This window comes from Ranitomeya variabilis, chromosome 2 (assembly GCF_051348905.1).
Source record: "Ranitomeya variabilis isolate aRanVar5 chromosome 2, aRanVar5.hap1, whole genome shotgun sequence".
NCBI classification, from domain to species: Eukaryota; Metazoa; Chordata; class Amphibia; order Anura; family Dendrobatidae; genus Ranitomeya; species Ranitomeya variabilis.
In genome coordinates, this window is record NC_135233.1 from 543,282,922 (window position 1) to 543,296,959 (window position 14,038).

A 14,038-nucleotide genomic window follows, 5' to 3' on the forward strand; every position below is an offset into this window, starting at 1 on the left:
GGATGGGTCGAGGGAGGGCTTTTTGAGGATGGGTCGAGGGAGGGCTTTTTGAGGATGGGTCGAGGGAGGGCTTTTTGAGGATGGGTCGAGGGAGGGCTTTTTGAGGATGGGTCGAGGGAGGGCTTTTTGAGGATGGGTCGAGGGAGGGCTTTTTGAGGATGGGTCAAGGGAGGGCTGTTTGAGGATGGGTGTGATCGAGGCATGCTTGAAGGATGAGGGGAAGACACCATTTGTAAGTGAGAGGTTGAAGAGGTGTTTTGGGGTTGGGATGAAGACTGGCGAGGGATGAGGTGGGACGGGAGCAGGTCAGCTTGCAAGTGGTGAGATGTTATCTTGACAGGAGGGTGGAGAGCTGATCTTCTGTCATGGTGGAGAATTTGGAGGAACACGGCTGAGAAGCGAAGAGGGGCATTGGGGGCTGCGGGCGAAAGCTTTCTCTGATTGTATCGATCTTCTGCTTAAAGAAGGAGGCAAAGTCTTCGGCAGAAATGAGAGGAGATGGAGGAGGTGCTGGGGGGTGGAGTAGAGAATTGAAAGTGTAGTATAATAGGACACACAAGCGCTAACTCACAAGAAGTATCCCTTAGCTGCAGGAATTGGGACAGGTAGGTGCTACCACTGTCAAATGAATAACCAGATAGAAATAGTGCAACTGAGACCGCGCTTAAGGGATGACTGACAGGCAGTCATACAAAGTACTTGAAATTTATAGGAAAAGCCTATTATGACCACACAACCAAGCACACTAACGAAATCCCTGTGCTACGTGCAGTCCAGGGAAGCATGTAGTGGTGTACTGATCCACCACACCGCACCACCTATATATATGACCTTAATGAAAACCCACAATCCTTCAGGTCCACTATCTTCCATTCAAGATCAAATATTGTGACTGATGAAGGTCCGGCTATAGGACCGAAACGTTTCTTCTGTTACTTACCGTGGACACCATTAAATCACTGTATCTGATTAAGTTAAGTCTGAGTGCCGAGTTTTTTGCTATTATTCATGGTATTGGAACCTACTCTGGCACCTCTCCAAGGGCTGTGTACGCGTTTATTCCTATATACCAGTAGATTTTATGACTCTGGGGGGTGCTACAGCCTTATTTACGATCGCTATTTTAAAACTGCGGTGAGGGAATAAGTACCCTTAGTGACCAACCTTTTAATGTGTATCGGATGTCGTTAAAGGTTAAAACAACTGCATTAAGCAAAAACCTCTGGGACAAAAAAGTATTAAACATTTTGCATTTATCATTATCATAGGTACTTGGATGTTCAGGTCCAATGGGTTTGGCCAAACAGTAAAAAAAAAAAGTTTGGTTATCAGAACAGTACCCGAACCCGATTCACATGATTGGGTGGTCCGAACATCCATTGTTTGCCACGCTGTCATGCATGTCAGCAAACACTACCTCTTATCGGAGATAAGATCATTAGATCATCTGTCAGATGAGAGCAGGCGCTTGCTGATGAGAGTATTCATCAGCCGATGCCTGCGCTATAAATAAGTAAAAAAAGAAATGACGTGGTATTTCCTTGTATTTTTTTTATAACCAGTCAGGCAAAAGCTGTCAGCTTTATCATGGCTGGTTATCAAGAATAGAGGGGGGTCTCCACTCTGCTTATTTAAAAAAAAATGATTTAAGTAAATAAAAAAAAAAAAACAAAAACGCCTAATCCTACTGTTGCCTCAATGCCGAGCCGCTGCTGCCTTATGTGACCCTAGTACTGGTGTATTACAAGAATGGCTCTTCTTACTGCTCCACATAATAATGCCACCACTGTGCTCCTTATTCTTCCTTTCTGCCCTCTATCTAGAGGGTAAAATTGACCCCTAGAAAATACGAATGCCCTGTGTAAGTGCCCTAGAAAACACCTTTTTTTGTATTTAAACGTTCTATTTATTTTGATGACAATAGTCCTATTGCACAGAAAATTGCACGTGGCTGCTGGGACTTCATGCATGAGCATGAGCATCTCTGTTCTACATGTGTAGGACTCAGCAGATGATGAGGCAGATGATCTCCATGACCAGAGAGAACACCGAGATTCTGCACATTACTACACGTGTGGGCTCATGTCACAGCCACAGGGGTTTGTTGGAGAATTAGATTTATGACTATATGAATTTTGTCATGGACAGAAGATAACATTTAGAAGAATCGCTGCTGCTCTTTCCCTGAATATTGGGGAGTAAACCGTGCTATTCATTAGGGAAATGCACAATAGACTGTGGGGTTCACTTCTCAAATCTCGTGTAAAACAATTCTTGCTATCGTAGTTAGTTTTTTTCACTATTTCTCTTTTTTCCCAAAACAGACCTTTGCTGACATGGTATACGGTGTATTTAGCTGGACGATTCCCCTGGCTGTGGCCCTCTCGTGTTTCGGTGGCCTCAACTCGTCCATTCTTGCTGCTTCTCGGTAATGATGACATATTATGGGAAATGATTCTTTATCAGTGAGACACTTTATATGAATATGTTACTAAACACAGCAAAGTGTAAGCGTGCCCTTGCTCAGAGTGGCTGCATTACAAGTCCAGCAGGGGCCACGTTAGCCATGAGGGATTTACCAAGGTTGTTACTTTTATTTATTTTCCCATTTTAAAACTTTTCCTTACATCAACTTTCCATATTTATTTTGTTTATTCGTAGAACATCCCCTAAAAGAGAATCTGTCAGTACTAGGATTAACCCTGTTGATCCGTTTATTTTAGAAAATTGAATAAAATGATACCTTGATGTCTGCGGTCTAATGTCCAGATACATTTGCATTTTTGTTTAAATATGTAAATGAGCTGTTAAAATCTTTGGGGCGGACATGGATCTCCCCAGAGCTAATATTACATGAAAGTGGGCATAGCCAGTGTGAGACGTTAATGACTGACAGTCTGATCTGTGCCTCACACTGGTAATGCCCCTATAATAAGCTCTGGGGGGCAGCTTCTCAGGGAGATCTATGTCCCACCCATAGATCTTAACAGTTGATTTATATATTAAGGAAAATGTGGATTTCTCTGGAATCGGATCGCAGATATCAAGGTATCATGTTATTCAGCTTCCTATGACCTGGATGCCCATATAGATGGCTTAGGAGGGGTCATATTACTGACAGATTCCCTTTATCTGTATTTTCATCTAGTCTACATGAATTCAGATGCGGATATCTGACACTATTGATATTGGTGAAATCTGCCACTTATATGTGTGAATTGCACAGAGGATAGGGCATTTATAAATCCCCCAGGCATGCACTGTAATGTGTGGCACAGCATCCACCTAAGCTCTGCCTCCACAGGCTTATTTTCAGCTTACGACCTAAGCAGTACATCCGCACCGCATACAATGGCTGCAAACATTGCCTTGTGACAGCAGCTATGCTCCACTGGCAGCCGCTCAGTAATGTGGTTGTTTTCAGGCTTCATTAACTATTACAGTGTACTTATGCACAAATCTGAGAATCATGGGAGCGCAGGAACAATCTGCCTGTTGTGCCTGAATGACCAGGACAAATTCTGCACAAATGCTGTAGAGTGTATAAATCAGGGTGACCAGTGAGAACCAGCAGCATGTAATGCCATAAGCTGGTGGTGCCCATAATGGTCATTACCTAGGACACTGTGTGAAGTAGTCAGCTGCTAGCTCACATAGCTAAACATTGCCACCTGACTAAAAATGGCCAATCTTTTGATAAAACAAATAAATTATTTGGTTCTTACAATTTTTTTGTTTTTTTTTTCTTCATTAAAGTGTAACCGTCATTTTTATTAATTTCATTTATTTTCATACATAAATAGTGCAAGTGCAGATATGAAACTTTCCTCTGTAACTGGGGATAATATACCAGCCTCAGTTAAAGGGGAAACAGTGAATTAAAAAAAAAGTATTAATGTGTTCAAATGCCCCCTAAAGGTCCTGGACCTTTTAGGAGAAAGTGGTGTGTGGAATAAATGAAGAAAGAAAACACAAAATAAATATAAACACAAACAAAAGTCTGGATTGCTGCTTCTATCTCTGCCACGATGGGAAGAAAATATGTCCAATAAGAATAAATATTTGCAGAAAAGGGAATGCAATTAAGGTAGATGTGTTCTAGCGTTCTTTTCTGGTTGTAAAAAAATAAAATAAAATAAAGCTGTGAAAATGGGCATGTATTTCCTGGCTTTATTTCTTTCTTTATCTTTTCACCCAGTATCGGCAAAAAAAGGAATATAAAAATGACACAAAAATTAAGCCCAGTAGATCACGAGAAGAGGCAAAAGTTATTTGATAGTTGAATATACAAGCGAGAGAAAATATTACAGATGTAACAAGCGCATGTACCAAAAAAAAACCTGCCAAGGGGGAAAATAGACAGTTGTGAACTGGTAAAAGTGCTTGTCCGCATCCCGAAAATCATATCCTCCTCTGGCAGTGTAAAAGCTGTAGGCTATCAATGCTGTACCATTGGCATTCCCACTCCACGCTGGACAAAAGGACAAGTCCACGGAGGCCACTGGTTAGGATTCTTCTACATAGGGGTCCTGTGTTATGTTATTGTTTCCTTGTAGCGTTACTAATGAATGGCAGGACTGTGGGGCGAGAACACAGTATTAATGGCCCGCCGCCATCTTCTTCATTACAGGCACGTGGCATGCACTGCACTTTCACAAATCTTTGCTGCGGTTTTGGATATACAGTCAATACATTCTTTAGTTATTGGAGAATTCTTATTAAAGGGAGTATTTTGCCCCCAAAACTCCATTTTAGCTACTCATACAGTCCTATAGGGGACTTGGCCTTATAAAACTCATGTTTGCAGTATAGATTTTCCTTTAGTTGTACAGAAAAAAATATTTTTTTAAAGCAAATGTCAACCATCAGAGCAAATATTAGACCTAGAAAAACTTGTTAAAGTGCCAAGATGTCTACATGGGGAAAAAATAACCGGTTCAGTACAGATTAGATATATCACGTTAAAGAATTGTACACCAGAACCATATATAATGGAAACACAATACATTTTATTAATACATGTTTATAAAGCGCCATGGAATAAATGGCGCTATAATAGTTAATAATAATTACAGCATTACAAAAAATAGTGTATGTTTTTTTAATATACCGTAGATATAGGAAACTAGAAAAGACTTGCCACAAATTGTTTTAAAAAACATTTGGTTAAAATGGATTTTCAAAGCAAGTAAACCTGCCTTATCTGGTCCAAGACGTATTAATGGATGTAGTGAACATTGTGAAATTTGGTGGCCAATCACACTGATTTAAACAGTAGCTTATGTTCTGGAGATCAATTCACTTCGAAAGGGGCCAAAATGAAGGTTTGGAAATGTAATAGACAACTCTCTACTTTTTTTATGTCTGCAGACTGTTCTTTGTTGGGGCGAGGGAAGGACATCTCCCTGATATGCTGTGCTTGATACACCTGGAAAGGTTCACGCCGGTGTCTGCGCTCCTGTTCAATGTAAGGCATGCTTGTGAATACATCTGCACGTTCAGCGCCAGAATTTGTCTTTTCAACATCTCTGTAGATATTTATAAAGGTGCAAATTGGGGATGTGGAGTGAAAAGTAAGCACATTTGGGGGTCCGTGATAAGAATATGTCTAGCCTCATTAGTAAGTGCATAGTTTATGAAGAAGAAAACCTTCCGTCGGTCGCCTTAGGTGGCATGTCCATGTTGCAGCGTTCTGGCCATTTGGTTATTGGCATCTGGGCATGGGGCGTGCTTCAGGACGTCTGCCCTGTACTGTGGGGCACATGACTAATGCAATCTGGTGGGGAAAATATTAATAAATCATTTACACTGTGGGAACTAAAAAGCCTTTTGCAAACTCTATGCCCTTTTGCCCTGGTAAATGTGATTGTTAATATGGATATTGCCTAGAACAGCATTTTTATGCATTTTTATCACAATACTGCTGTGATTTGTATTATCTATACAGTGGGGAAAATAAGTGTTTGATACACTGCTGATTTTGCAGGTTTTCCCACCTACAAAGAATGGAGAGGAGATGTAATTTTTATCATAGGCACACTTCAACTGTGAGAGGCAGAATCTTCAAAAAAATCCAGAAAATCCATTGTATGATTTTACATAATTAAATGGCATATTATTGTTTGAAATAAGTATTTGATACAATAGAAAAACACAACTTAATATTTGGTGCAGAAATATTTGTTTGCACTTAGAGGTCAGACGTTTCCTTAGTTCTTGACCAAGTTTAGACACACTGCAGCTGGGATTTTGGCCCACTCCTCCATACAGATCTTCTCTAGTTCTTTCCAGCTTCAGGGCTGTCGCTGGGCAACACTGAGTTTCAGTTCCACCAAAGATTTTTCTTTGGGTTCATGTCTGGAAACTGGCTAGGCCTCTCCAGGACCTTCAAATGCTTCTTATGGAGCCACTCCTTAGTTGCCCTGGCTGTGTGTTTTGGGTCTTTGTCATACTGCAAGATCCAGCAACGACCCATCTTCAATGCTGTTGCTGAGGGCAGGAGGTTGTTGGCCAAAATCTCATGATAAATGACCCCATCCATCCTCCTTTCAATACGGTGCAATTGCCCTGTCCCCTTTGGAGAAGAGCACCCCCAAAGTATGATATTTCCTCCACCATGCTTCATGGTTGGGATTGTCTTCTTGGGGTTGTACTCATGTTTCTTCTTCCTCCAAACACGGTGCATGGAGTTGATAACAAAACATTACATTTTATAGTTTCATCTAACCACATGGCCATCTTTCTCCCATTCCTCCTTTGGATCATCCAGATGGTCATTGGTGGACTTCAAATGGGTGTGGACATGTGCTGGTGTGAGCTTGGGACCTTGTGTGCCCTGCAGGATTATAATCCATGATGGCATAATTTGTTTATAACGGTAATGTTTGAGACAGTGGTCCCAGCTCTCTTGAGATCATTGACCAGGTCCTCCCATGTAGTTCTGGGCTGATTTCTGACCTTTCTCAGAATCATCCTTGCCCCACCAGGCGAGATCTTTCATGGAGCCCCAGACCAATGAAGACTGACCAGTCATCTTGCATTTCTTCCATTTTCTAATAATTGTGCCAACAGTTGTTGCCTTCTCACCAAGCTGCTTGTCTATTGTCCTGTAGCCCATACCAGCATTGTGCAGTTCTACAATTTTGTCCCTGGTGTCATTAGACAGCTCTTTGGTCTTGGCCATGGTGGAGAGGTTGAAGTGTGATTGTGTGGACAGGTGTCTTTTATACAGGTAACAAGTTCGATGGTGCAATTAATACAGGTAATGAGTGCAGGGTAGGAGGACTTCTTATAGAAAAACTAACAGGTCTGTGAGAGCCAGAATTCTTGCTGGTTGGTAGGTGATCAAATGCATATTTCATGCAATAAAATGCAATTTAATTATGTAAAAATCATACAATGTGATTTTCTGGTTTTTAGATTCTGTCTCTCACAGTTGAAGTGTACCTACGATAAAAATTAGACCTCTTCATTCTTTGTAGGTGGTAAAACTTGTAAAATCGGTAGTGCATCAAATACTTATTTTCCCCACTGTATATATCACTAGCTATTTCCAGCCAGCTAACGCTCGGCACGCTCATTGCTATCTAATTAACGCTGCTGGGTAATGTGTGGGGTCGTAGCCTCGTGTGGTAATGTGTGGGGACAGAGCCTCGTGTGGGGACAGAGCCTCGTGTGGCAATGTGTGGGGACGGAGCCTCATGTGGTTATGTGGGGGGGGGCGGGATTATGTGTGGCGATGTGGTGGAGGGGCATGATTGTGTAGCGATGTGGTGGGGGGTGGGATTATCTGTGGTGATGTGGTGGGGGGCGGTAATGTGGTGGGGGGTGGGATTATCTGTGGTGATGTGGTGGAGGGCGGGATTGTGTGGTGTGGGGATTATGTGTGGTGGGGGTGGGATTGTGTGGTGATGTGGGGGCGGGATTGTGTGGTAATGTGGTGGGGGGGCGGGATTATGTGTGGTAATGTGGTGGGGGGGCGGGATTGTGTGGTAATGTGGTGGGGGGGAGGGATTATGTGGTAATATAGTGGAGGGGCGGTAATGTGGTGAGGGGGCAAGATTGTGTGGTAATGTGGTGGGGCGGGATTGTGTGGTGGGGGATGGGATTATGTGTGGTGATGTGGTGGGATTATGTGTGGTAATGGGGTGGGGGGGCGAGATTGTGTGGTGATGTGGTGGGCGGGATTATGTGTGGTAATGTAGTGGGGGGCGGGATTCTGTGTGGTAATGTGGTGGGGGGCAAGATTGTGTGGTAATGTGGTGGGGCGGGATTATCTGTGGTAATGTGGGGGGCGGGATTATGTGTGGTGGGGGGTGGGATTATGTGTGGTGATGTGGTGGGATTATGTGTGGTAATGGGGTGGGGGGGCGAGATTGTGTGGTGATGTGGTGGGCGGGATTCTGTGTGGTAATGTAGTGGGGGGGGCGGTAATGTGGGGGGTCAAGATTCTGTGTGGTAATGTGGTGGGGCCGGATTATCTGTGGTGATGTGGTGGAGGGGCAGGATTATGTGTGGCGGGGGGATTATGTGTGGTGATGTGGTGGGGGGTGGGATTATGTGTAGTGATGTGATTGTGTGGTAATTTGTGTGGGAGGGCGGGCGGTAATGTGGTGGGGGGGCAAGATTCTGTGTGGTAATGTGGTGGGGGGGTGGTATTATGTGTGGTGATGTGGTGGGGGGATTATGTGTGGCGATGTGGGGGGTGGGATTATGTGTGGTGATGTGGGGGGGCGGGATTGTGTGGTAATGGGGTGGGGGGCAAGATTGTGTGGTAATATGGTGGGGCGGGATTATCTGTGGTAATGTGGGGGGGCGGGATTATGTGCGGTGATGTGGTGGGATTATGTGTGGTGGGGGGTGGGATTATGTGTGGTAATGGGGTGGGGGGCGGGATTATGTGTGGTAATGGGGTGGAGGGGCGGAATTGTGTGGTGATGTGCTGGGGCGGGATTGTGTGGTGGTGTGGGGGGCGGGATTATGTGTGGTGGAGGGGCGGGATGTGTGATGTGGTGGGGGGGCGGGATTATGTGTGATGTGGTGGGGGGTGGGATTGTGTGGTGGAGAGGTGGGATTATATGTGGTGGGGGGCGGGATTATGTGTGGTAATGTGGGGGGGCGGGATTATGTGTGGTGATGTGGTGGGGATTATGTATGGTGATGTGGTGGGGGGCGGGATTATCTGTGGTGATGTGGGGATTATGTATGGTGATGTGGTGGGGGGCGGGATTATGTGTGACGATGTGGTGGGGGGCGGGTATGTGTGGTAATGGAGTGGGGGCGGGATTTGTGTGTGGTAATGTGGGGGAGCGGGATTGTGTGTGGTAATGTGGGGGGGCGGGATTGTGTGGTAATGTGGGGGGGCGGGATTGTGTGTAATAATGGGGTGGGGGCGGAGCTACTGTGCAGGGGGCGGGATTAGCGAGTAATCACGATGAGAGATAATAAATATATATATATATATATATATATATAATCAGTGTAAGGTTTGCCAGCCGTTATCATAGTGACAGACTCCACATCTTGCAGTATGGGGCAGTTTTCCCAGGTTCTGCCTCATATTGTATTAGGAAATGCATGGAGAATGCCTCACGGCTATAATGGGGGTGCATTTTACCAACCAAATTAGAGCTGTGGTGATCTGCCGAAGGTTTGTATCATAGGGATGTAGGATGATGTCACAGATAGCTGTGATTCACGTCTGTTCAGTGCCAGTAAGTCACTGTGTTTGGCAGCAAAATAATCTCATGCATGTTCCATATGTTAACGAAGTGGCACTTGGGCAGTATGTTAATGGTGCTTTGGCCACAGAACGGGGGAATTGTAGAATACAAGCACCAAGGGGGATGCACAGATGGCAATGAAATCAAGGGGCCATGTTTACTGCACAGAGCCTTCTTGTGACCTTGTTTTCATGGAGCATCATAGTGAAAAGTGTATGTGCGGGCAGAAAAGTACTTATCCAATGCAATAATTGCCTTTTTGACTACAAAGCTGCCATCCTCCCTTTTCAGTATTGTTAGAAATCCCTCTAGTCCCATGAAACTGCAGGAAATGTCTCTTCCGTTGTTAGCAGGTTCTTGTTTGTAGGCTACAGGCGACAGTAACTTGCTGACAGCAGAGCCGGGAAAAGGTTTTGGTTACTTTAAGTGTTGATGGAAATAAAATATTTTCATGTTTTTCTTTTTGTGAAAACGCTCAAAAAATTCCATGCATGAGCATGCTCATGCCCTAAACTGTCCCCCACCCAGATAAAAGGTGCTGTAGGACCTCAGTCTCTGACGTCCGGACAGACTGCAGCACAAATTGGGGAGCAGAGTTTTAAAACGATTTCAACAATCCAAAGTTGATAAAGAATTCCTGTGTCTCTCGGAAGATTTCCCATACCTTTTGTCTTACAAAGCGTGGATCATTCACCTGGTCTGTGATAAATTTTGGCAAAAAAATTGGTCTCAAGAAAACCAAGAGGTGTAAAGATGACAAAGGTGTCTAACGATGCCCCCCATTTATATTCCAGCATTATGATAACTGGCATATCTGTCCTGGCGTCCGTCCACACGCTGCGCTCTACTAGGCTGCACAATGTCTGGCCCTATTGGGTGAATTTGCTGTTACTTGGAGTAAGGAGTACTGTACTCCATGTCTGTGACTTGTGCTTTCTCACCGCTGCTTTCTTATCCTCCGCAGTGTGCTGCTACCCTCGTCTACTTGTCTGTGAGAGACGTCTTCCAGCTGATCAATTATTACAGCTTCAGTTACTGGCTATTTGTTGGGTTATCTATTGCTGGCCAGATCTATCTACGCTGGAAAGATCCGGACAGGCATAGACCTGTGAAGGTCAGTGCACGTCTAATATGGCCACCCTAGGGAAAGGGAACATAGTGGGGGCAGATGGCGGCTGGAGATGCTGTGCTGGAGGAGCTATAATTTAACATGTGTAAGCGATTGCCAGCAAAAGCCTCAGCCTGGTAATTAAAGTGAGTGTGTCATAAAAGAGACAAATTGGTTAAGGTGTTACCCGAGCATGCTCATGTGCTAATAAAGCATCTTCGGTGTGCTCAAATAATGTTCGAGTCCTCGCTCCTGCATGTCTTGTGGCTGTTCGACAACCGCAACACATACAGGTATTGCCTGTTCGTTAGGTGTGCTGTTTGTTAGACAATCCCTGCATGTGTTGGGGCTGTTGAACAGTCGTGAGACATGCAGGAGCGAGGACTTGGAACATATTATTAGAGCACGTCGAAGATACTTTATCAGCACATAAGCGTGCACGAATAGCACCTTAGCTGGCCTCTCTTCTCTCTTTGCACATGCACATTAGCTGCTTCAATACAAAAGATAGTCTGGCTCTGACCTTTGTAGCTAATGTCCGCGGATTTACAAACAAAAAAACAAAACAGGATGATAAGGTCTTTAAAAAAAAAAAAAAAAAAAAAAAAAAAGCATTGCAACACTATGTATCTGCTCATTTACCCTATGTCTGCAGGTAAATAGCACTTTCCAAGGTGACAGGTTCCTTTTAATACACAGGTCTGATTAAACAGGTCATTTTCTGATGACCTGTTCAGTGTAAAGGAGTTACCTGCCAAGATGTGTATCATGCATATGTTCTGTATAATAGGACATGTGCATGCATCTCGGCAGGTTTGTAGGGTCGTGCCGATGTGGAAATTACTTTTAAGGGACTTGTGTAATTTTTCATTTGAAAATGAAATGATGCTAAAACACAAAGCACTGTTTTGTATTGTGCCCCTACACAGAGTACATGTTTACCTGCAAAAACTATGCAAACATGAACAAGCAGCTTTAAAATAGTGCTGATTTGTTGCATTTGGCTTCTGCTGCACATAATGTCACGCCATAATGCAGCTCAACTAAAAACGGAGGCAACTTTTACAGTCTTGATTAAATGGATTTTCCGATTTTCTAAAATAATGGCCTCTTTCTTGAACATGTAACCACTTTATGGTCTGACCTCTAGAACCCCCAGCGATTCTCAGAATGAAAACGAAGGACAGTAACTTTAGTGCCAACTATTGGATGTAGCAATCCTAGAAGCCAATATTGACCCCTTAAAAAGCCTTGCTCCATGTCTTGGGGTTTCTGGTTTGGCTTCTTATCCCATTAGCAGACATGTTTCTGGGTGTTTACCCTTCATCAGTGCAGAACAGCACATCTGAATTGGCTGGGTGAAAGTCTTCGGACAGGGGGCCTAAGGTGTAACATTTCTAATGATTAATGTCTATGTAATTCTCCTCAGATTATTTACATATGCAAATATTTTCTGCAGAAAGGAAGAGGACAGGAACTCTGAAGTCTGTGTTGCAGGCTACTTTCACATTTGCGTTTAATCCGCAAACGCAAGTCCTTGAAAAACGCTTGCGCGTACAAACGCAGCGGGTTTTTTTGCGCATGCGTGAACATTTGCGGTTTAAAAACGCTGCGTTTCCATGCTTTTCCATGCTTTTTCATGCGTTTTTCCATGCGTTTGCGTTTTAGTGCGCATGGTGGAAAATTTTACAGGAGAAAAAAACTAGATAACCAGACACCGCCAATGGGACTACAGAGGGCGTGTATTATGGGATCTCTATGTATAGACCCTCAGACTGCTGTGCTGAAATCTTAACAGTGTGCTACTGTATCCTGTGTCATGATGGATCTTCCCATGGATAGCTTTTACTTCAACCTGGATCTAAGCATCAAGCTTTTTATTGCCTGTGCGTTTGCTTGGGAGCAACATTGAAACCGTGAAAGATGGAGAAGGACACGGTGTAGGCGTTTTTGGCAACACCCTATTATAGAACTGTGGGAGAGCCGTGGAGCATATCACACACTGTATGGCGAGTTTAATGACAACCCGGACAAATTCCCGGAATATACCAGGATGTCGCAAGACTCTTTTTTTGGAGTTGCTTGCTCGTGTTCAAGGAGTCATCAGGAGACAGGACACCCAGCTCCGTAGAGCGATTCCAGCAGAGGAACGTCTCCTGGTTACCTTAAGGTACGTAATAATTCTAAACAAATGCCAGTCATAATTATTGTTGGTCTAACATGTATTCTTTGCATTTTGTAAATTATTTTTTCTTTATTTTATTACAGATTTCTGGCAACCGGAGAGAGCTTGTCATCCCTCCACTTCCAGTACCGCCTTGGAATTTCCACCCTGTCCGGAATAGTTTTTGACACCTGCCGGGCTTTGTGGAACGTTCTCCGTGAAGAATTTATACCCATACCCACAGAGGACATGTGGATGGAAATTGCTGACAAATTCTGGACTGTGTGTGATTTCCCCAACTGTTTGGGTGCGGTGGATGGTAAGCACATCCGGATTATCAAACCAGCCAGAACGGGATCACAGTTCTTCAACTCTAAAAAATATTTTTCAGTAGTTCTCATGGCAATAGCCGATGCGGACTGTCGCTTCATTGCCGTGGACATTGGTGCTTTTGGCCGTGGCAACGATTCAGACTTTCAAAAACTCGGATATGGGCCGACGTGTTTATGGCAAAAATTTTAATTTTCCACAGCCACAACCTCTCCCCAACACTCAAGGCCCACCGATGCCATTTGTAATGGTTGGGGATGAGGCCTTTCAAATGAGTGAAAATCTACTGAAGCCATATTCAAGTTGGGACTTGAACCGCACAAAACTGATCTATAACTACAGACTAACCAGGGCCTGCAGAACAGTAGAGTGTGCCTTTGGGATTATGGTGTCAAAATGGCGCGTTCTTTCAATAGCCATAAATCTAAAAATGGAGACTGGATGAGGTGGTAAAAGCATGTGTGGTTCTCCACAATTACATTCTGGCTAAGGAGCAACCCACCATTGAACTTGATGAACAAGTTGCAAACCCTTTGCCTGATTACCGGCATCACCAGCTGCGGTCAACTGTTGAAGTTGGCCACATGCGGGACCAATTTGCTGCCTTTTTTGATTCGGAGATTGGACGTGTGGCATGGCAGGACAATATTGTGTAAAATGTCCTGTTGGCTTCGGGTCTGTAACAGTTATGTTTTAAATGTTAAAAATGTTTAT

General features: G+C 43.9%; 2 protein-coding genes across 7 annotated transcripts in view; one reads left to right on the forward strand and one right to left on the reverse strand.

Annotated features, from left to right (window-relative positions):
- The window catches only part of SLC7A6 (solute carrier family 7 member 6), a 183,204-nt gene that overhangs the window by 155,161 nt on the left and 14,005 nt on the right, over positions 1-14,038 (forward strand). For 4 of the 6 annotated variants that reach the window (XM_077288154.1, XM_077288155.1, XM_077288152.1 and 1 more), the window contains exons 6-8: positions 2,325-2,428; positions 5,371-5,467; positions 10,687-10,836. In XM_077288154.1, the coding sequence (XP_077144269.1) occupies positions 2,325-2,428; positions 5,371-5,467; positions 10,687-10,836 (351 nt within the window). The remainder of the gene's footprint in view (positions 1-2,324; positions 2,429-5,370; positions 5,468-10,686; positions 10,837-14,038) is intronic. The other 2 variants (XM_077288157.1, XM_077288153.1) reach the window with 1 other exon arrangement.
- SLC7A6OS (solute carrier family 7 member 6 opposite strand) overlaps positions 1-14,038 on the reverse strand; it is a 135,803-nt gene that overhangs the window by 8,660 nt on the left and 113,105 nt on the right. The window lies entirely within an intron of this gene.